We start from the raw sequence: 24,515 nt of genomic DNA, 5'->3' as shown, positions 1-24,515 counted from the left end.
GTATCGTACAAGTTTTAAGTACACATGCTACATTTCATGGATAAATATCAGACCCATATGCATTTCCAGCTGGCCCGTAGATCTGCGACCCTCGGCCAGAGTCAGGCGTGTAATGCTGCATGTATTTCTGGAGCTGTGGGGTCCACTCCGACCGCCACGAGTCACCCGGGTTCGGGTAAGCAAGTTGCTCTATGAACGCAGTTGACATTCTCTGTGTAAACAAAAAAAAAGATGAAAAATAAGAACACAAAATTATGACATCAGAATAATACTTGTAAATGAAAGTAATTATTTACCTTTCCTGATGGAAGATACGGCAGTTCCCGTTCTTTAAGTTGATGAACATCATCAAAGCCACCCATATGACTCTTGTCCAAATCCCGAAGCATTTCTTCACTCAGAGGTATCGGCTGTTTTGCTTTGGCACTCTTCTGACGATTAACCAACTGTAAAATAGTAAATCAGTGTTACTACCCAATGACATCTCACATAACGGATGTTAATAATTTATCTCAAGTGTACTTACTACTGTAACTCCAAATATGACGACAAACAGAAGAGAGGCCAATGCAATAACAATGACTGCGATGCCCCATTGAGGTAGGAACGATTCTTCATCAGGTTCTACAGGAGTTGGTGCCGCGCGTTTCGGCAAAACTGCACAATAAAGTAATGTTAAAATTGCAATCCAAGAACAAAATAACTCTTAAGAAAGCTTCACAAAATATTACCTATAAATTCAGTGTACGCAGGATCCATGACAAATTTTCCTATTTCCAATTTGCCTGCAGATTTGTCAATAGTCTTTGTCATCTTCTCGTTACTTTTTCTCATTCTTTCTTCATCCGGTTGGTCACCCACCATAACATCAGGATCAAACTCATCATCTTTCGGTTCCTCTGTTACTGTCATGATTACTGAACCAGGTTTGGCATCGTGCAAAGATTTGTGGAACATCTTTTTCAAGTCCAATGTATCCACTCTTTCTTCTACCTCCTTAAGTTCAATAAAGTAGTCGACAAGAACAGAGCCTTGACTGAAACCGTCGATTCTTATACCCTTGTACCATTTGCGCAGGTAGTCCGATTTCGAATAGACGGAATTCAACTGAAAATTTAATGGAGTTTATTAAATAGTACACATATCATCATACTTTCAAACAGTTCCAAAGTAATACAGAAAAGTGTAACAAACCTCTTCTTTAACATCTTTGGCGAGTCGTTGCCATTCTTCTGTGTTATGGTCTAATAATTCTGGTATCCATGTGACTCCTGTAAATTGGGCAAGTATATGACAGTGTCATTTTTAAACGCATTGAAAAATTAATTTTAGCATTTAGTTTGGGCTGATTTAAATTATTACCTGAGACAATCTTTATAGTTGCAGCAATATCACACTCTTTCCGGCAAAGACCGGGAGTGGTCGATGGAGGAGGAACGGGTGTCGTTGTGGTCGTGGTCGTAGTGCGGCGTGTGGTAGCCTCGGTTAGATAATCTGGTAAAGGACTCGTGGCGGTAGCATTCCTTTGAGCTTCCAAGAGTTTTTCTATCGAGAACGGTGTCGTAGAAGGTGACGGCCATCCAGTAAATTCAGTTGATGCCCTAAAATAATCAAATGAAATGTTATTTTCATGACAAGGATGTAACTATACTACTATATAAATACTGTATTCCCCTAATAAATACCTCGTGGGCCAGCCCTTTTGTATTTTTGGTGTGACTGGAACTGGACCTAACGGTTTGGGTGTGGTAGTTTTTCGGTTCACCTTGCCACCGGGTCTTGAAGGGAACACTAATTTGATCAATCCGGGAGCTTTTGTTGTACTCACAGGTGGAGCTTCTTCACTTTCAGTAGCGTTCAATTTAAATCCAGGTGGTAATAAGCTAGAAATATCAGCAACTTTTATCGGAACTATTGGAGTATCAGGCGTTTCTTTCTCCGTCGCATTAAGTTTAAAACCAGGAGGTAATAAAGCCGTAACATCAATTGGTACAGCGTTAGCTGGAAGTTTGAACTCAGTTTTTGGTTTTGCTGTAGTTGTAGCATTCTTTTTGAAGTCTTTGGGTAAGAATGCAGAAATATCAACTTTTTCAATTTTATCAATTATGTCAGGTTTTGCTTCCGAAGATTCCGTAGTCGGCGGCTTATAATTGGCTGGTAACAGTTTACTTAGGTCATCCTTTTGTAATTTCTTAACAAGATCCTCTTGAGGTTTGTTCTCCTTTGGCTTATATTCTTTTGGAAGTAAGGATTTGTAATCTAATACGATTACTTTGTTTTTGGCACTTATACCAGATGATCGACCCTGTGTTCCGTTAATAACAGGAATTTCACTGGGAATAGTTGGCACACTAGGCGTTGTTGTAGTGGTAGTGGTCGTTGTACTTGTACGTTTGTCCTTGTAAGACAGCCTCGATTTATAACCTGCTGGTAATAGTCCTGCTATATCGTCCATAACGGTTACTAAAGATGGCTTCTTTTTAGGTTTCGGTGTTGTTGATGTTGTTACTCGATGTGCAAACTTTTTGATTTGTACGGGTAATGGTTCTGGTGCTGATTTTTCTGTTGCGCTAGGTAATAGAGTGCTCTTCAAAGTAAATACATTCAAAGAAGCCGGGGTTGTGGTAGTAGTTGTCGTTGTCGTTGTTGTGGTTGTTGTGGTTTGTTCTGTAGTAGATTCAGTGATCAGTTCAATATTTTTATTTTCGTTATCTAAAGAACCTGACAAAACTGCACTTGACAACTCTGATTGAATACTATCTAATTTATCGTTAATATTTTCTGTCGACGACGGAGTATTTATTAGACCATTCGTCTCCAGCCTTGGGTCTTTTGTGACAGATTCACCATCTTCGTCATCTTCATCCTCTTCGCTTTCATCGGCTAGAACTTGTTTCTTTTCTTCTTGTTCAACTGTGGGGAAAGGTAAGAATCGTGCCCCCGAAACGCTTCTACTTGTTTGTACTGAAGCAACGACTATCCAATTCTCAGTGGTTACTGGTACAGAAGCGTCATTTGCTTGGTTACTTGCAGTTGAAGAGCTTTCGGAAGATGCGCTAAGTTTAGTAGTGCTTGGGGCGAATGTTACGTCAGGAATAGATATGGTTCCATTGACAACACTTTTTGTCGTAACAACCGATACAACTTCTTGTCCCAATATTGAAGGCGTTTCTATAGAAGTGACATCTTCATCTGAAGTTTGTGAATTATTTCTATTCACTTGTATGTCTTTTTCTTCGCTTTCTTTATTATCGGTTTGATCTATTACAGTTGTATCGACGAAGTGTTTAAAGTTGTCATCTTTTACCATAGTCTTTTCGGGTTTCATGACAAGTACATCAAAGGATTCCGTAGTATTTGTTTTGGCTTCTTCGGTAGATTTAATAGGTTCTTCGGTTGTGTCGTAATCATCGTCATAAATATCTGTAACATGTTCTGTTTGATGCGGTGTGCTGTGAGTAGTATGAGGGACTTCAGAGCTTTCTGCGTCGTCATAATATTCAACATATTCACCCTCATCATCAGAGCTATCTTTTTCATGATCTTCCTCTGCATGTTCATTTGATTCTGTTGTCGTTGTAGTAGTGGTAGTTGTCGTTGTTGTTGTCGGTTTCAAAGTCTTTATTTGCTTGCTGGGATAATTGTCAGCATTCATGGAACTGGCGTCAGGTTTGCTGTCCGCAGTTGTTTCAGGTACAGTTGTATTAGATTTAATAACTTGTACGTCAAACGATCCTTGGGTATTTTTCATAAGCTCTCTAAATGAACTTAAGTCGCTAATGTCATCTTCAAGTAAGGGTTCTATATCTAAGAGTCCTTTATACTCGGTGGAAGAACTTTGATATACATTATCTGGTTTGGGTGCATTAAAGTTATTGTTTCTATTAAATGCTTTGTTTGGCGAATTTGTGTTTTGGTTTACTGATGGTATTTCTAGTTGTGAGAATCTTGGTGTATTAGGTTTAGCATTCAGTCTTTGTTTGGCAGCGAGCTTATGGGGATTATAAGTAGTCACTCTATGGTGATCAAATAAATCTTGATTGTCGTTTTCGATATCTTCGTCATGAGCAATGTGGCCAGTTTGTCCATTGCTTTTTAGGCTGTTGCCATCGAATGGTATATTTTTAAATCTGTTGTTTTGTAAATAGTCGATATCCGGGTTGTTTAAAGTGATTTGTCCTAAAAACGTTTCTGGTTTCGAGGGATCATTTTGATAGGCAACGGAGTGTATTTGTGACACGTCAGGCCTTTTGGTAGACGCTGGATGTAATTGGAAGTTGTAAGGTAATGCAGGCCTGAACCTCTGTCGTTGTGCAGGAAATTCGGGTTGATTTACATAATACTGTGTTCCAGCCTGACTTCTTCCAGTCGGCAATTGAAAAGGTGATGGATTTTGATTGTAGTTAGGACTAGGAAATCTAGTTTGGCCATCATTGTAGAGTGGCTGCTGTGCTGTTGGTGCAACTCTGTAGTTATCACCATGTTCAAAGAATGAAGATGGTCGAGTATTTGGAAATAAAGGCGGTTGAACTTGAGCAAAACTTTTTTCTACAGGTGAAAAGTAATAGTGGCTTTCATCTGAAACAAAGAAAAAAAAACAATTTAAAAAATAATTCTTGATGTAGTAAAAAGAAACTTTTTTATGCAAGACTTGGCATTCACAAAATTGTGTACCTATAGTTGGTAATCGCAAAGGAATGTACTGGGTATTTCCGTTGTATTCAGATGAGGGAAAAGTTGTCGAGTGAATGCAAATCACAAAAGTATCAGTTTTGTTGGACATTTTTATTGCATTGTAAATTAAGACAAATGTGCTTATAAAAAGAATTATGAAGTTAGATGAACAGCCTAAGATAAAAGTGCGACAAGAACGAGTTAACGTTGCGGTTTGTGGTAAGTCAACAAAATTAATAAATAACACAAAATGTACCATTAATTACATTTTCGTGTTAGTTCAACCACTTCCCTGTTACATTTTTATAAAATTTACACCGTGTAAAATACTTTGGTACTATAGATATACTAAGCTTCGTCCAAAGATATATGAATCGAAAGCAGGGCTTCAACTCAAAAGTTCATAAAAAAATATATATATGTTACAGTTCATCCATAGAAAAAAAGGGAACAGCGAGTAAAGTTCTCCAACGTCTAATTGAGATCGCTTACTACGTAGTACGTACTTATGTCAATCTTGGTACCAACATTAAATAAATACATATATGTATAGCTATTATACATATGAGTGAAAAGTAATCACGTTATTGGTCCATAAACTGCGAGGTATACCAAATAACTCCTCAGTTGCGGAGAAAAACAATATCCTAATGGGTTGTGGAGTTTGTTTTGTACAAATTTTTGGTCTAACCGGCTTTAATACAATTTTGCGAGAAAACTATATACTTATATTAGCTAATGCAAAAAGCGCATGCTTTTGAATATGGTGGACATCATATATCATATTTAAACTAAGACATAGGACTGTATACGACATTATTAACAATATTAACTTACAATAGGATTAAATAAGTACAAAGATTTTATAAGATTTTTGAATGGAACTCTTTTTTTTTATATCTTCCTAGAGTTTTAAAAGCGGTATGGTGCTATCTTCAATGTTTTATGCACTATAGTACAAAAATCATTGAATCAGAGAACGCAGTGTTATCACATTTTGCGGCTCTTCTAGTTTATTATTATTCTCGGTTTGGGGCTGTATATCGTTCGGAAAGATAATCTCGAGGAAATTACTTTCTTGTGGATCATATCCCTAATTAGGAATGGCCTCGGTGTTCATCAGTGCCCAAGTGGGAGTATCGCCGGGGTTAATAGGAAATCGATCAGTTGAATAACTCATAAACTTCAAGGCTCTGCGCTATAGAAACTTTGAGTATTATTTATGTTATTTTGCGTATTTATTGATTAATTTTGGCGCAGTGCCTAAGTGTCCTTCCCTAGTCTTCGGTTCTCGAATGATACGCTTTATTGTGTTTTAGCTGTTTTATTTTATATCCTTTGTTTACTAAGTCCCATTATGCTTACAGGTACCTTCTTTAGTTTGAGGTTTTTTTTCCAAACATCAAAATTATTCAGTAATTTAATTTAATGTCCAATCTTAATTGTTCTACAAAATAGATTGTTTAATTGGCCGCAACTCTATTAATTATCCTTATGCAAGCCTGCCGTCTACTCAGTTTGCGTAAAAAAATTAAAGATCCATCGTCAACATGAGGCCGGAGGAAAATTCAAAGCAAATTAAAGAGATTTATGTTTCGATTACACTTCGGGGCACGCCCCTCAGCTCAGCGTTTTTAAATGTAATATTATGGGAGTCAAGAGTGCCATTGAGAAGTAAGGTAAATATGGATAAAAGAGCATTTTTGTGTTTGATGTGAAAATGGCGAATCGTATTCGTTTGAAGTTACAACCGAAATTCGAATCGTGTAATTGTTTTCCTATCGATAAATCCGAAAAAAGGTCACCTATTTTGTCATTGTCACAAAAAAATCGAAAAATACCAGAACTCTATTGTAATGCGAAATGTTCTTTGAAGCCAACGGGGTGTTATTACTGCATCCCCTTTGTACGCTGATTTGGCAATGAGACGGAATATAATAACTGATTGCCGCCTGACCTCGTCGATCCCGAAAATTTCTCGTATTTTTTATCAGAACAAATTACCAACCCCAAGCAGACCTATACGTTACTATAGATATTGGCATTGTATTTGCGCCTTTTCGTGTTTTGTGCGTAGGAGTTACATCAACGGGAAATTGAATAGAATATATTTAAAGAGGAAAGGGAGTGTATCATTCTTGTAAACTAAAAAGGTTCTTGTATAATCAATCTTCGAACTCCAAACTAACTTTAACGTTGATTTCATCCTTTTCAAATATCAACCCTTGCTCGAAACGTACCGACATAATCGACGAGTCAAGTTCACCTGATGAAAGAAATACGTTACTTTCGCAGCGCTTTCAATATGTTTTCTGATTAACCCGAAGGTCGCAAGAAACTGAAATTTCCCTGGAGACTGGCCGAGTTTCGTGGCTTTATCGGCCAAGTCAATGTTTATGCACCACGGTTGATTATGAGCCAGAATTGTAGTTCTAGGCATATGCGGTCCCTACAAAGTTTCCTATCTGAATACGGAATGAAACGAATCGCTTATTGGGACTATACTCGAGGGGTTGCCGTAAATAAATTACTTTGTGTGACTGTCTTTTCTGAACCAAATACATATATTTATTACATTGTATGCATATCATCTGATAAAGCAATGCGGCATGGAGATAAAGGCAACGATTTTATAAATTCGCTCATTTTGATATTTCCATATGACATTTCCTTGTCTTTATTCTACTCACAAAGTCTATCTGATATAATATTAAACACGTAAAGCCAAATGAATTAATAATTCAGGCCTAAAACCCGAAGGCAAACCTAGTCCTAATTTACCGGGAGGGAAGTTTATATAGAGTAAAATTATTTTGTACATACATGAAAAATTAACTCGTCGGTATGAAAAAGGCCAGGATTTACGAGCCCACTGGGACTGAATGTGTTATGTTATGGTCCCACTAATCTCACTTATCCTTTAACTCAAAATCTATGTTTGTAGAGGATCCCCGCTTGCGTTCATACCTCGAAATTGGGCCACTATTTCACATTTCGAGTAACTAAGGTAGCTTAATGTTTATAATGATGATTATGTGAATCACCCACGTGTGTAGTGTAGCCACGCGAATAAAGGAAAGATTTAAATAATATTTAAAATCACAACGCCGAAAACCCGCATATTAGTTTAAGTAAGATCTTTTTCAGAACAATGGCGTTACAAACTGGCAAAAACTGGTCCGCTTTTTGCGAACATTCCGAACTTTCATTAGAGGGTCTTGTGGAACCTAAAAACAACATTCATTAGAACAATAAGTTGTAATTAATATTAGGGGTGGAGCACACGCCGTAAATCGCAGGTAATTAGGCAGGCACACGCGTCGGCTAAGGCCCGGTCTGCACGTGACGTGTGCGGAAAGGGCTTAAAAGCTCTTTGTTACGAGTACACAGGGGTGCCCGATATGTAGCCTTTAAGGTAAACAATTCACTTTTTTTATTCGACCCGTAAAAAAATTTCACCAAAAATTTTATACCAAAATAAAAAGGTATACATTCTGTTATCTTTATATATTATACTATAAAATCTTATCGTTAGGTTCGGGTAAGATTATTATCATAAGCATTTTTGAGTAGCCTTGTCTATAATAAAGGCCATTTATATTTTGTACCAGAAAAAAGTGAAAAACCTTTTTAGAATTTTGTTAATACCGAGCCGGTGGAAATATTTCAGGTTTTACGCGTGATTTATCGTTCGCCATTAGAGGGTTTCATTCTTTAATTCCGAAGTGTTTCATCAGATCATGACAAATGAATATGCAAATGTAAAATATAGGTCCTATTTTTTAAAGTCTGGTGCAAAAATACTTTACAATAGAAAACTCTTTAAACTCTAGTGTTTACTAGGTGTTTGGTTTATGCATAAATTCATAGCCGCATGATTCGGAAACTTCTCCCAATGATGTAAAGTGGAAAATGGATTAGTCTTTCTATCACGGTACTCGGGGCTTGGGAAGTAGATCTTTGTTTGACGAAGTGTAATCCCTCGGGCGCATAGACTGTGCCACACGACCACGACTTTATTTCTAACGTATAACGTATATATAAACGAAATGTTTGATTGGTACAATTATAACAAAGGAATTTGCAACTAAAGGTTAAGGTTTTAAAGTGCAATTTACAATGAATACGTAGGTAAACTGGAAATAGTAATTCAAAAATTCTATTGAATTTCCTCTTTATTAAATATTGTCAGAAGTATCATTTGAAATTTTCAAAAGAACATTTTAAGCAAATTGTGAAATTCTGTAAACCCATTAATCCCATTTAAAGATTCATTATGGGAGAATTTATCCAATTTGCTTACGTCACTGGGAAGGCCTCTTTAATCGTAGATTTGGAGATGCTGATTAATTTATCTGTGTCATTTTTTTTTTAGATTATATGTCATGGAAATTGATCTCTGATTGATTACCGACGTCACTAAAATTTTTCAAACTCAAGTGTGCGTTGTGAAAACTCATCAAAGGTTGTTATTGGAACCCGCGCAATAACTTTAAATATTTTTAAAGTGACCTGCACTGTGGTGTCATTTTTTCTTTTTGACAAGTGATAGACAAGTAAGTACTTAATCCATTTCGTATTTAATTATGGTGGGCTTCTGTGTAGCGAAGTGTAATTGCTAATGCTAAACTTTTCAATACAAATGTATTGAAAAGTTTAGATAAACAAATTTCTATTTTATAAAAAACAAATGTGTATTAGCAATTATACTTCGCTACACAGAAGCCCACCATAATTAAATACGAAATGGATTAAGTACTTACTTGTCTATCACTTGTCAAAAAGTTTAAATAAAGTAAATTGGATCAAGTTAATAAAGTCTCAGATATTGATTGAATCTGCTGTTTTTATTTCTGATAAAAAAATCATAAAATATGATTTATTATAAACAACTAACTTTTAAAAGACGGTTTTCAAAACAAAGTCTGCCTGTGTTGTTTATACTGTCTTTTTGCAAAACGTGACCGTCAAGCCCGTTCAAGACGTTTTCGTCAGAAGGCAGCTTAATCTGCTCAGTAGCTGAATATAAGATAAACCTTGTGGCAAAAAGAATTTTTCTCAGTAAAAAAATTTTGCAAGGTTTAAGCATTAATCTCGTAGACAGGTGCAAATGACTAATGATTTGTGATCCTTTTTATCAACAAGAATAAAATGCGTGTTTTTGAAATGAAATGGATGTTTTTGTTTCTTTATTTTTTGTAGAATTACAAACGAAAGGTACAATTGTATGGTTTTCAGAAACTAGAAAATCGGTCAAGTAATTTCACCAAGTGTCATCTTATGACCAAACAATTTTGGTCATGATAACGCAGATTACGCAACAAAGCTTCTATCTTTTAAAATATTTCTGATTCAATTCTTTTCGTTTCAATTTGTGTTTCGTTTGATACTAATTTTTAAAATCACCATCTTATGACGTCATGTAACCTCCTAGACGAAACAAACCCATCAATTCCATAGTTCACATTAACAGATATTTACTACGGTCTCCAGCCGAGGCAATTAGTATGCAAACTGAACAATCTGCGCGAACCACTGCGAACCGTTATTACTTGTACATAGATCGTATGCATCTCGCGTCTGTATGAAACCTCCATGGTCTGAGTATAACGTCCTACTTGAACGACATAAAAATGCAGAAGCAGTTTTCAGTTTCTTGAACCTTATCTTCATGTGCGAAATTGTAATTGTTTTGGAATTTGCGGAGAATCGATGATGGAGAGAATGTCGTTTTATTATTGTTGGTTGTGTTTTGTATTATTTGAGGAGTACTTCAATAAACAGGATAGGTTATTTAGAATAATATTAGTTTGTTAATGTCCTTCAGCTCGGCAAGGGTCATACAGTCATGTATTGGACAGTAAATCATAACTGCCCAGAAAAAATTGCATGTTAAATTTTAATAAACCTTACCAGGACCTGATTTAAAAGCAAATTTAAATGTATTTTCTAACAAAATCTACTTCAATGATAAAACCTGCACTAAACCTGGTAGGTTTTCCTAAAAAATCGAAGAACCCAAGTAATTTATGAAAAAAGTCATAACATTTTACACCAAGTATTTTATAAAAAAGTTTCCTCGTTCATTTTTAAGATAATGTAACTAAGAAACAAAAGCGCTCTAGCTTCCAGGGTAGGAGAAAAGTTTCGCTTACTGGGCCGCGGCTAAAAGTTAGCGAAACGGTTTGAACACACCTGTGTTGCAGGTGTTGCGTAGTTTCCGAGTTCGTTATATTAATATAGCTTACCGGGTCAAATTAGCGTCCGTCCGTGTAATACTCCCCTAATGACGGACAAAGGAGTATCTTATACGGAAAGGTTTAATTGCTAGGGGCGTTCATCTGTGGAATCTTCAAAAAGGGAAAGTAACTATCATTAGCAGGAACTCTTGATGGGAGGGTACAGTATTATAATTAGCGACATTTAAGTGGAAGCTCTTCTTTCTATTTTTCGTTTCCTTTTTTATGTAAAGAATGGTTTTAATATCTTTTGGACTTTTTGCGGAATCCTAATTAAAAGCAACGCATACTTTTTTTTTTAGTTAAGGACGAAATGTTAGTTCTTTATTTTTAAGTATCAAATTAATTAAATTGTATTTTACTGCCCACGGTAGTGTTTAATTTTTCTCTTTTATCATGAAGTCTGCTAATTACAATTCAACCTAGTAATTAAAAAGAAAACAAAAAATCTAAAAGCTTTTCTGAAAGGTCAAAACAGAAAATTATATTAGAAGCTGATCTAAGTCACCATTTAACTACAAGACAAAGTATTAGAAATTCGCGTACACTTTGATAAAAAGACTTATGAATTAGTAATTAAAAAAGTCTAGACAAAATCAATATGAAGTATTCCATGTTCAAGTTCATTTTGAGAAGCCTAGAGGCTACTGCAAAAGTTTACGAGTTTGTTTGTTTGTTCCAATATCAGTCAACATTCAGCGAAATCGAATTTATTTTATACAAAGTTCTGCACTAACAAATGACAAACGAAAACAAATATGGGATAGGTATAAATAAACAAGGTGTTTTATTTGACGCGAATCGAATTAAATGGGCAATAAATGGTATTTTATTTGAACTCAAAGAGTGAACAAATGCAATTTTACCGATTTATTTAACCGAAAAAGATATAAAATCTACATTTTACCGTTATTCCATGGCAAAAAGAAATCTCTAGTGATTTTATAAATTTGTCGGTCTATCACGAAATAGCGATTGATGTGGTTGAGACGTGTTACAAGAAACGCACGCTGTTAATGTCGGAATAACGTGATAACTGGAACCCATGCATTCGGATTCGCGGACAAAACCTATTAAATTAATAACAAAAATATAACATTTCAAAAACCTAAGATAGCTCACATTGAAAATTATCTTTTGCAGAATTGCAAATACTGAGATGTAGTAATTGATACTCTTTCCTGACAATCTGATTTCCATATCCCATTTTCCCACCAACAATTTTCTCATCGAACGAAGCTAAGAACTCTACTGTATAAGTCATCAATATTCTATTTCAGTAATCTTTCATTTCAGTCCCCACTCGAATGTATTTGCAGACATTCGGTTATTCTTAACCCCTTTTATCTCCAACAACTTTGGAAAACACATAATTCACCTTTAATAGAAAAACAAACTAAATTTAAATATCTCAATCCGTTCGGGAAATAAGATGCCAGAAACAGACACGTCAAACTATCATACTCCTCTTTTTGCGACGGGTGTTAATTAAAGACTTATTCCAATTTTGTCATAGAAGAAAACAAAGTATCCTAAAGTAATCAAGTAATACAATAAGCCGAATTCAATTTCGAATTTCTACAAAGAGAATTAAATTTACAGCAATATTAACAAGATATTGTTATATTACGTTTACAGTAGCGTCTGCCCCGATAATGAAAATGGGCTTCAAATTTAATATCAAGAAACTGTAACCCACGCACTCGACGGCCGATTGACATTTACTGACAGACAATATACGAAATCATTTACCTTACTAGCTCTAAGGTCGCGTTAACACAAGGGACCTCGATACATGTTTTCCCCGAAAATATATTTCTTCCATATTTTCCAAGTCCATTTAGATATTGACAGGTAACAAAGTGCAAAGCACGAGTAATAAGCTTGTCAAAAATTTGATATAGGTTCAATCGACTGAAATTAGCTCAGACAGATACACAAGCGAAAATAAAAATCAAAACGTTATTTTCTACTTCGGCAATCTTTCTAAATAAGACGGTATTTATTTTCTGAAGCTTTTATATACTTGTGTACTGAGACTTTATCTAGACGTATGTGGATATAAATGTAGATAGCTTCTAATTAGTATTCTGTGCGTGTGGGAATTTTAGATATATGAGCAACATACGCAAAATATTTTGATCCAAATACAAAGTGTAGGCTCGGCTCTGAGCTACTTGATCCCTAATTAAGCAGGGCCCTCACGTACGCACCTCTCCTAACCTTTGAATAAGAGATGCTCGAAGCCCACACGACCATAGTTTTACACCAGCGTCACATAAATTGCCTTTTGAAATGTCAATTACTTTGAGCCAATATTGATTGATCTTCGTGTCGGTTGGCTGGTGAGATGGTACTCTGGAGGGCTATTTACGACGTAGTTACAGCGATCGCCAACCCTTTAACTATGGTCACTGGCAATTTGATACGTATCCTTCGACCGCACATGCTGGTGTTTATTGATAAAGTAGGGTAGATCCAAATAGATTGGTATCTAATGTTTAGCACGCCGACAAAGAAAAAACAGTTTTTGGACTTGTGGGCCTTGTGGGCTTCTTCAAATAATGATATAGGTTTTGTGGAACAGCGACGCAGTTCTAGGACGTAAAGTGCACTGTCACGCTTCTTATGATAGCACAATTCAGACTTAAATTGAAAAAAGATTTTGATTCTACTAAAACGGACCTTAAGCATCGACCAATACCTTCTAAGATACATTTCGTTCGCGCCGCGCGCTGTGAATTATCCATTTGCCATCAAATTGTGATAATGAATATGTGCTTACTTTAGAAAATTTAATCAGAACCTCAGTTCTGGTTTCTGTAGCGTTATATAAAATTCTAACTTATTACAATAAACTAGGTATACAGGCTCGTTCAAGTTTTACGGTACATTTAACAAAGGTACGTTTTTCTCTCAGGGTATTTAATTTACGTTATTACAGTTACTTTAAATGAACTAGGAAATTCATTTCATTGTCTCTCTCGTATTTTTGTGATGTCGGCTTCATCGCGTTTTATTGTAAATTGTTATGGCAGAAGAGAGAATTATGTATTTTTTGTACTCTCCTTTTCATTTGGAACCGTGTTGGATAATGTTTTTTTTTCGCAAAAATATTATTTTAGTGTCAAAGGGAATTGTTTAATTAAGCTCCAGCCTTGTTTAAATATTGTTTTAGTTAACTAGATTTAAAATTTATTACACATAAAAATGTTCCTACTTACAAAATAAGGGATGTCTAAAAAGTTTTCATCTCCCATTAAATTATTCGCATCCTAAAAGAGATTTTCAGAAGTCCATCAAACACGGTAATGAGTTCAAGGATAAAAAGCTTTAATGAGCCTTTTAAAAGCAAAACCTTATTTAAACTTTATCAGGTTACCTACAAAATAAACATACCTACTATGTGTAGGAATTTAGCAAGTTTCCACTTTTGCTTATTAATAAAGATAAAACCTATATTTGAAGAAATCTTTTTGGAACCAAAAGTCGAACTTTTTCAAAAATTGACATGTACATACGTATTTCGTCTGACCTGTGTCCCACTCGTCAGATAATTTTTCACACATCATATTTTTCTGTTCCCAATAAAGATGAAAATAAAAAATATCGGGGTTAAGGTAACGATTGTCTATAATTTACTTTTTTCTATCAAGTTTGAACATAGTTGTGATATGGTCGTATTGGTAATTTTCTTTAAGGAATTATTATTACTTTCATGACCAAAACGTTTTTCTCAAAAACACAAACAACTCGAAAACGTGCAAATAGAGCCGGGGATCACGTGTGCACTGCAACATCATTTTCCACTAAAGGTCCTCGATCTCATATGACAGTCCTGGCGTTTATCGGAAACAATTCCGATACCAGTATAACAGAGAATTGTTTAGTAGGAAAATTCAATTACAGTCGGGAATCGAATCCAAATGTAATCGACGTCGTCCTCGCTAGCCGCGCTTGGCACATCTAGGTCGATGGGGCGACCGACCAAACGATAAGTAAGCACTTTACTAGGATTGCGAAAATATTCGAATGGAGCTTTGGAAATTTTTGCATGTCCAAATGTGTATGACAATTTTTCGTTTGGTATCGACTAGTGTGTTTCGTTGGATACTGTTTCCATATCAGAAATATCGTTTTTATTCATGTACAACGGTTTTCATTAAATTTAACTTTGTAGTACATTCAACAATACCATTTCCCTACTACTCCTTGCTTCTAAACATTTTTCATTCACTAACTTGTTCAGAATTATTAGTAGGATTTCAATTAATTCCTATTGTTCGAGATTTCACCACCAGGTTCTGTCAGAAGTGCCCAACTTCGGCCGGCGTTTGCCGGAGCTGGCTCTTATCGTCACAAATCTCTACTTAAACATTAATTTGTAGAGGTTTTGAGAAATTCCAGTTCCTGCCTACGAATGGCGCCTTAATCTCCTCTTTTGTCTAACAATCGTTAAATTTAAATGATCATTACATTTTCAATATGGAAATAAAATTCGGATCTTTGAATAAATCGCAAGGTCACTTCATTTTAAAAACACAAGCAATTTATTTAACGACCGACCTATTTGACCGCTGAACGAATTCCGTTTTGACAAATTAAATAATTTTATTCCGACAAATACATGATCACGTTAAAACGAAATTGTTGACATGCACTTTGCGGATTGAAATTTAATTAATTTAACATGGACAATCAGTTATCGCAGTTTCATCAAATTACTGTCTAAATGCCGACGATTTAACTACACGAAAGTTAAACACCAAATAAGTGTTGCTATAAGTATAACTTAATAATGGTTACAGTACATCATTACAATATTTTCCGAGCGTTCACCGCGACTTAAACGCGGCACTACTTTGTAATAAATTTATTTGTCAAGGAACGGAATGGAAATCTCTGGAATAGTACATTTTAGAAGTAAAGGAATATAAATTGTGCATTCTCTTGGTAGTTTTTCTTCGCCGCTATTTTTATCATAATATGCATTTATATACCTTAATTTTACACGTCAACAGTTTTGATGTGTTGTGTAATGTGTGAAAATTATACGTTGAGTATAAGATAGGGTCTTTCCTTTCGAAAGGCAAACATGTTTATGTCAAAAAGCAAGTAGAAACTCATTGTTCATGTTGTAAAAGACGCCTTCTTATTTTCAAATGGTTGATGCATTACCTGCTGTCAATCTTTGTAAGCCACCTTATGGCTTTCACGTGGCTTCACACATCCCTAAAAAATTGCATGTTTATAACCTCATTTTACTCGGCAGTCTAGCAACGGTTTATTACTACTTTTCAGTCATTAGAGATCAACTGATTAATAGGTGTTAGCTTAATGAGAGATAGCCTTAAATGCTTTACTACTCCCATTACATTTTCAATCAGGTTTAAGTTAAAAACACGAAATTTTTAAACAGTAACTCAGGTAACTCTTATCAAATTAATAATACCTTGATACACGTCAATTACTGCGAAAAGTTCGTTAAAATTTCGATTACATAAATACAATACCGCCGTCGTTCAATTGTTCAAATTAATTTACTGACTAATAGAAGAATTATTTCGGTAATTGTTTGAAAATGGTTGATAATTTGTTTCGGTTTCTGATAACATGAAGGTTGTTTAGGACGCTGAAAATGTAATAAAAAGGGCATAAATTATACTAAAATATTTCAGTAGTCTGTTGCACATGCTTATCTCTCCCTTAATCTTCCAATTTAAAACTCTAATGAACAAATAAATCTTAAAGTTCTTTTGTTGCGATTGAAACTACGGATAGTCACGGAATCTAAATGGAGCCGGTAAAGTGTGAAACTTGTTGTCGATCAGAGGCTGTAGCTATTCGCGACTCGGCTCTTGAATAATAAATATATGGAGCACCGGTTGCCGGCGCACGTGGGAGCCGACTGCCGCGCACCGACGTGCAGTGTCCACCCACGCGGACACTGCACTGCACCGCCATTTTTGTAACATTTTACGCTCGCTTTATCTTCATTGTCTCCATGTTTATCTAGGTTATAGCCCGTATTGACTCGAAACCTTTTCTGAGTACCGTGTTTTTCATATGACCTTATTCTGAGACAGTACAATAAGGCTATTTTTATGTGAAACGTTTTCTTGAATAGTAGTTTATGTGGCATTATGTTGCTAATTAGCAGTAATTTTCGTCTGGATTTGTTACTTAATGTAACCATACGAATTATAAACGAATGATGTTACAAGTTTATTTTAAGAAAAACCTCCTTAGATCTTTGTTAGGAATGAACAAAGAGTAACTAAGTATGGTTAACTTTGAGAATAAAGCCAGAATATAAGATGAAAATACATAATGTAGGCACCAAGACCGTGGAGGGATTAGTTTACGTAAAGTCTATTTCGCAATGAAAAACTATGGAGCCGGCTTTAATCATTTTACGTAGGAATAAAGTAGGTATGATTACCGCGTATTGTTTGTTACTTAATCATGAGTATGGGAGCAAGTGTTTTGTATGTATTATGTTATTATAGTACTTACCTTGACACTGTGTGTCTTTTATAACGAACAGCAAGAACGCCGTGATCGTAACAATTCTCCAACGTCGCCTCCCCATTGTTGTAATTAATTTTCACCGTGTCATTGATACTGGTACACAACTCACTAGAATTTTCACTTTACAGTTCATGGAAAGTCCCTTGAAGTTTTTTGATTGCCATATTAGGCAGTGCAGAAGAGAATGTTGCTACGTCATACCGCTGCCGGTATTCTGTCACATCTGTAACAAGCAAAAAAACAACATAAGTATTTAATAGAATAAATTATTTTTAAGGTGATGTACACAAAGGTAAAAACGGAACAAAGTCCATTTATTACCATGATTCTCAAGAACTGTGATAGTTAGACAGTAGAAAAATCAGAGGTAAGGTATTTCTGTTGCGTTTAACAAACAACAAACCAACAGTTGCTTTGGTCATAAATTTGACAGGTGAATTTCATTGAATCTTTTGAACTTTTTATTGTTTTTCTTTAGATTCTATTTTACGTATTCCTTAGTGCTGAAAGATCGACTCGCGCTTGACAAATTCATTAATTTTCCTTAATTGACTTTCAACCAATCAATTCTCAGGAAATACGAGAAAAAATGTCTAAAAAAAGAAATTTACTTTTCTCAATTAACACATTTAAGTAGGTTACCAGAGAACTACGATTCATAAATAATCATTATCGAGAATTCGTGTTCATAAAGTAACTGGAAACGACGCAATTTATTGCTCACATTACTTCATGTTTACGCTGAATTGGAGTAATACTATTCAATAAAATTCACCGACGATTTCATCGATAGTAGGTACATGAATAGCTTATACGTCGAACCACGTAATTTATAGTGCAAACAACCGAAATAAGTCAACCACTCAGGTAAGTTCGTATAATCAATAGACCCCAAAATTAAGTGGTATCCGATGCAGACGCCTGAATATGGCGTGTCAGGTAAACAGAAACTTCATAGATTACTTCGTTGAACACCATTGAACAGCGATACTCTTAAACGTTATTACGTCCGAGGGACTTGACACGTTGCTTCAAACTTTATGTGACAGCTTGGAAACTTGAGCGAGGCCGGGCGGGCGCACGAAGGTGGACGATATCAGCTGACACTGGCGGCTCTTTGATGTTTTGATCACTCACTTTGGCATGTTGATTCATTAGTCCCTTGCCTTAATAGACCTTGTTTGAGATTTGACGCTCCTTTGCGACTAAGCCCTTCTATCCGTTCCGTATTAATCAGTAGCTTTGACCGAGTAGTACCTAAAGGTAACATTTAATTGGATGTTTAAGATTTTGCTAAGACAAATGTTTTTATAACTCGTCTGCTTAGGGATGTACTAATTAGTTGTTAGTTTTCAGCACTGTAACCATTGTGGCAAAAACAGAACCCTATTACCCACCATTGGTAAATTTTGGCCTCGCAAAAAACCGAGGTTATGGAACGGCATTAATAACTAATAGGTGACTATTTATTTGCAAATTTGCTTTTCTTTAGCCTATTCCTTCGGAAACTTAGTGTCGCAAAACCAACTCGTACTTCAACGGATTTTTACTTTTACTCCTGTTGAGTCAATGAAACTGGTTCAATGGCTGAATGCAAGTAAGTGTAAGGTGACGGAACGAATAAGGAGCGACAGGACGGAAAACATTCCAGCGAAGAACTCGCTTTAACGACCTGATACCAACATTAAGAACCGGAAAATACCTATTTCCGCATCTGTGGAGAGCTGCAAGTGACATTGTAAATATTGTATTTAATAAATTATATTTATCTACTACCTTTGCTCTTGGTTGTGTCTTTGTTAAATTATGTTTGAGGGAAACGTTTTCCTTGTGCTGTTTTACTTCACTTTTTATATTGGATTGTGGTGTTTTTTTCTACTATTGTTTAACTAACATAATTACTGCTGTAACGTTTTAAGCGAAATTTCAATTATAAGCCTTCCCCATATTACTATTCCAAAGGCCTGTATCCAGGAATAGAATATCTATCTATAGGCCCGTCTACACTCAATAAGTATTTATAGAAAACTTTATTCATAGCCTTCAAAGTACCGAAGTCGGTTTTTCATTTATGTCTGCAATATTTAATCTGGTTAATTCGTCAATTCCCAAATGATCAAATGATAGTTAATTTCGATGCAGCTTAGTAAGCTATTTGCAAATGTCGATAATTGGGTTTATCTCAAATCCTGACGGACTCTAACTCCATTATATCTCCCTACTAGTAAATTTAATTTAAATACCTACACGGGTGTAGACTTTTTAGGACCCCTAAAGGGTGAAAACGAAACCCTATTACTATCTGTCTGTCATCAGGGTGTATCTTGCCAAGCTTGTCTAGCTATCAGCTGGACTGTAGAAATTTTCACAGATGACGTAGGTACTTGTATTGTAGCTAAGATCGTGTTTAAGCAACGACTTGTTCATATTTATCCAATTTGTACGGAACGATCAATGTCGCGATTCCGACTCGCACTTGGCCGTGTTTATTTATTTATTTTTTAGAATTGCAAATAAATAAATAAATATGATTTATGATATAAAGTACCACGAGGAAGTTCCTATATTAATAATTTGATTATTATACATACGGACGATGGATTAGCATTTAGCATGCACATTTAATACGAAACTGCAAACAAGGAAAAATGCTATTAATCACAACTTATAGTTAATTCTATATAATTGTTTGATGATTGTCACTTCTGGTGATTCGACATCGACGCGCCTGTTATTGGAGGTAGTGAAACGTATCGTGACGTCACACAGCGTCACGTATAAACGCCGGCAGATACGTGAAAGCGGCTCGTTCCGGCTCGGCGGACAGTTTCTCGCGGACACATCAACTCTATACTGCGAAGTGCTAATGTATTTCTAATAATCCAACATTACGACCGCCGATGCCGCTCCCGTATAGACCTCGTTAGCCATTAGCGCAAGTTTCAAAATCAAAAAACGAACATGGCTGCCGTTTTAATCATCTGTCAAAGACAACATTCTTTCAAGCCAGTCCAATCTTCTTAAACGCCAACCGAAAAATGCCTCAAATAACAATAGAAAGGCAATTAGCAATATATATTTGAAATTCGAAAATACTTTGACTGGTATTTTCGAATCTGACGCGTGTAATTGGAAAAGTTATTCACAAGTTTCTTTTTTATTTTAGCTTTCATTGTGTTGAACCTGTCTAGGTATAACTAGCGATCTTTAATGAGATTCCAACAGGTACGAAATTGTTTTTAGAAAAAGTAAGATAAAACCTTTTCCCGACATCTAAAGAACGATGTTTTTAAAAAGAAATTTGATTTTTTTGAGGTCTAAAATTTCAAAGTTGTCTTATTATTTTGAAAGCAAACTATTTAATTAAAACTTTGACATTTTTAAACCTGAAAATTAATACAGATTTATGTAGCAACAGTATTTGAATAAAATTACACTTTGTACATTTCATTGCTTGTATTTAATTATTCACGTTAAGCACAACCGTTTGTGTAATTCATTCTCATTCTAACATATTCCTTCATTAAGATGCTTGGCTGCATCTATTACCGTGTGCAAGACACGTTCTTGTTTCTCGACTATGTATAGATAGTTTGATCTTATAGTATGGTTGACTAGGCCTGAAAGGCACATCACATCGACATCGACAGCCAGTGAGCTACCCGGGCAAGATATGCTATCGTGTCTTATCATCTCTGTAGTGCACAGGTGAAACAAAGTAAAAAGAGGTACAACTCAAATGACAATAGCTGACTGTGTGGCCCGCGCTTAATGATTCACCTAATTTGCTTGACAAATCTCAAATTTTGTCACTCTAATGATAATGACAGTCCGAGCGACATACTTCATCAATTCATTGCCATTTATCTATGTCAAGGTAGAAATAATTATGTTTTCTTTTTACGACTTTACGCCTTCGCAAGCCGGATAACTTTATTCATATTAAATTTGATTGTTCATTATTCATGAATCACAAATACTGTCGATTTGTTATGGTTATACCAATCAGAAGAAAATGATAAGTTAGGCCGGAGGCAGTGAAATTGATGCTTTGTTATCTGTGGCACAAAAGAATCGTGTGACAACAATACTATCTCTCACTTTTTGTGCGAATGGAAAGAACTATGAGAGGCTGGAATGTGAATTCGATAGCTTACGAAAAGCAATTTTTGTGTCTAGTATTTCAATACTAGGCATTTATAAGTGTTATTTTTGTCTCTGAAAAGTTTATTGACATGAGATTGCGAAATACTCGTAAACTCTAATTACAAATGATTAATCAGTAGGTATACATATAAGTAAGTCTTCAAAATAAAACCAAGTATTTTTACCCGTATATAAAAATAGATTCACCTTAATAAATGCAATATAAAACGGCCTTAAAAACAAAAGAAAACCGACTCTACATTTTGATCCAAAACTCACATACCTAGTCATGAGTACAATAGCGTAGTATGTAAATTATAAATATTACACATTCAATGTTAACACATTAGTTGACCTTACAAACAATACAAACACAGGTGAAGATTAGACTGCCGTTAGATACAAGATGAACCGACAACGCAATAGGTTAGTGGTGCCAAATTTGAACTCAGCAGTCGTCTCAAATAGCCTTTAGCGACGTAAATTGGTCTGGTAGTGTTATGACTAGTTATTCTCTTGAAAATTAGTCCTTTTTTCTAGTGATTAATAGATATAAGTACTTTGATACCAATTAAGTGTTTTGTTTATGAAAAGTTTGAAATAGAGTTATGTTTATCTAGCACTCTTCGGGTATTTTATTATTTCTCTAAGCAGAGCTGAAATGTTGACTACCAGCATTTTGATTGATAGTTTTTGGTATGTAATTAAATGAATACCAAAACACAAATGACTGAAACTATTCATTAATATAAGCCATATTTGAATTAGGCAAAATCTCGTCATAATACGACGCCGGAACTATTCGCATTGACATGACGGGACTCCCTCTGACGTCACGGCGTCTATTATTCTGTTTGACATCATCTCCAAATTCCGTGGGCGCTGCGCTCAACAATTTGCAATTAGTAAACCGGATCTGTCTTCTGCGGAAAACTTCGATGAGCCATCAAACATATATCAAGGCCATAAGGAATTAAAGCCTTTGTCTGCACGCTACAAATTACAACCGAACTCTTTTTTAGCCTATAAACTTAATATCTTCCGTCTATCTCAAGTTATGTTTTTATACAACCTTATAAACATTGAAGGTTCTTTCACTTAATTAAGAAAAATGAAAAGTACTTACTTAAGAAGTTGTTCAAACTCGTTCGCTGTAGCAATTTAACCTACATAATTGCGTACCTTAAAAAGTAAAAGAAAATTTCCAAATTGTATTCGTAATAACGAATTTCACAAGTTTTTGCGTTGTCGGTGAAATTTCATTCGTATCCGTACTTAAGTAAATTGATGCCTGCCTAAAATCGGTACGTTTAGTGCTCAAGTTAATTGCGTCGTTGTTATAAACGTTTTAGTATGCAAACGGGTAGTCCAAGCGTGTCTGAGGCAAAGTTAAATTACCCCTATTGTGTGGTTTACCAGTCTTACAACACATTCTCACGGCCGTCGACGCACAGCCGACGCGCGACGCATTCTGACCGGTGACCAAACACTCAACTCCTCATTAATAGAAAACTAAAAACGACAAACCTTCAACTACATGTAAAGTTGCATTACCACAAGGTTATTATGATAGATATGCGGCCAATGTGTTTGTCAATGACAAAGCTACCTTTGTCCTGCATTAAGTGAGGTATTACAAAACTTAGAGCTTTATAATTACATATTGTCATTGATTGATGTTAGCAAAACATTTAATTGTTTTGTTTACAAAATTTTAATGTTTTTCTTAAGTAACAGATCTTATCAATTGGAATTGTTAATTCAAAATTTTTGATGGGATCGTGCATTTGTTGTGATTATTTAAATAACTTGTAAATTGATTGAATTGACTGTGAAATAAAGAAGGCTTTATAAAAAAAAAGTAGTTTGTAATTGTAGTTTGTTTGAACTAGAATATGCTTCCCATTCTGCATCAGGGAAGTAAACATGATACTACAAGTACTTCCTCAGATATACGCAACAAAACAAAATATTCAAAACCATCTACAATATAATGCAAGGTCTACTTATTTAGAAACGGTTGCAATGACTTTATAACACAGTAAGGTCATATACCTAGAGTAGTCCAACTCAATTATTTCCAAATCAAATTACATAAGTAATGTCGAACTACATGCGTTCAGAGGACACGCACTTTAGGTCGACAATCAACTGTTTCAAGGCGTTGTGTCAAATTAACAGCTCTATAGAGGTCTGTTTGACACTGACTCATAAATTCCTGAACAAATCACGATTTTCCAATAATAGTCTCTAATAGAGTTATGTTATTGTGACCTTTGCTCATGCATTTGGAAAACTTCAAGTACTTTTCATGTTTAAACGATTTATTTAAGTGTGTTATTGGAGTTAAATTGTTTAAGGTCAATATATTTTGTTTTAAAATGAGTTAGTTGTCGTTACTGTGTATAACCCTCAAAATATTAAATCCCGAATCCGCTTAGATCATGTGTGTTTGTAAATATGTAAATATATATTTTCTTCGTCTTGTTTTGTGACTGATCTATAAAAGGTAGTTATAAACATAAGATAATGATGATAATACAAACTTAGCTCAGCTTTTTACGAAAACGGAGGAATATTATATTAATATAATAATTCCCCTTATGTTTGAAATATCGAACTGCGCTCAGCAGGACACTCACTGGCCTATAATCTGACAAAATAATCACCCTGTTTTATTGTCTTAAAGGAAGTAAATAGGGAGCGACGAAGCTATAAAACCAAAGGCAGACTGCACACTTAGTAAGTTTTTATAATAGATGGTTTATGGAGGTTCTCGCCGGATTTATAAGCGATTCGCCCCACTTTTAAGGGTTACAACGAGTGGCCTATTTCACGACTTGGGATGTGGATTTCAACGTCAATAACTAATGGTCATATTATTTTAATTAAAACCTATTTTGGTCGAACAGGTTTAATGCCTTT

The 24,515-nt window shown here is 35.3% G+C and overlaps 1 protein-coding gene across 1 annotated transcript in view; it reads right to left on the bottom strand.

Moving 5' to 3' along the window:
* The window catches only part of LOC113492615 (mucin-5AC), a 61,547-nt gene that overhangs the window by 1,731 nt on the left and 35,301 nt on the right, over positions 1-24,515 (bottom strand). The window contains exons 2-9 of the mRNA XM_026870157.1: positions 17,430-17,667; positions 1,686-4,578; positions 1,363-1,601; positions 1,195-1,271; positions 732-1,107; positions 527-657; positions 297-446; positions 54-211 (exon numbers count right to left, since the gene is read on the bottom strand). Coding sequence (XP_026725958.1) covers positions 54-211; positions 297-446; positions 527-657; positions 732-1,107; positions 1,195-1,271; positions 1,363-1,601; positions 1,686-4,578; positions 17,430-17,505 — 4,100 coding nt within the window. The 5' untranslated portion in view covers positions 17,506-17,667. The remainder of the gene's footprint in view (positions 1-53; positions 212-296; positions 447-526; positions 658-731; positions 1,108-1,194; positions 1,272-1,362; positions 1,602-1,685; positions 4,579-17,429; positions 17,668-24,515) is intronic.

Source organism: Trichoplusia ni, chromosome 4 (assembly GCF_003590095.1).
Source record: "Trichoplusia ni isolate ovarian cell line Hi5 chromosome 4, tn1, whole genome shotgun sequence".
Lineage (NCBI taxonomy): Eukaryota > Metazoa > Arthropoda > Insecta > Lepidoptera > Noctuidae > Trichoplusia > Trichoplusia ni.
Note: the sequence above shows the minus strand (reverse complement) of the source record. Positions and strands in the feature narration are given on the sequence as shown.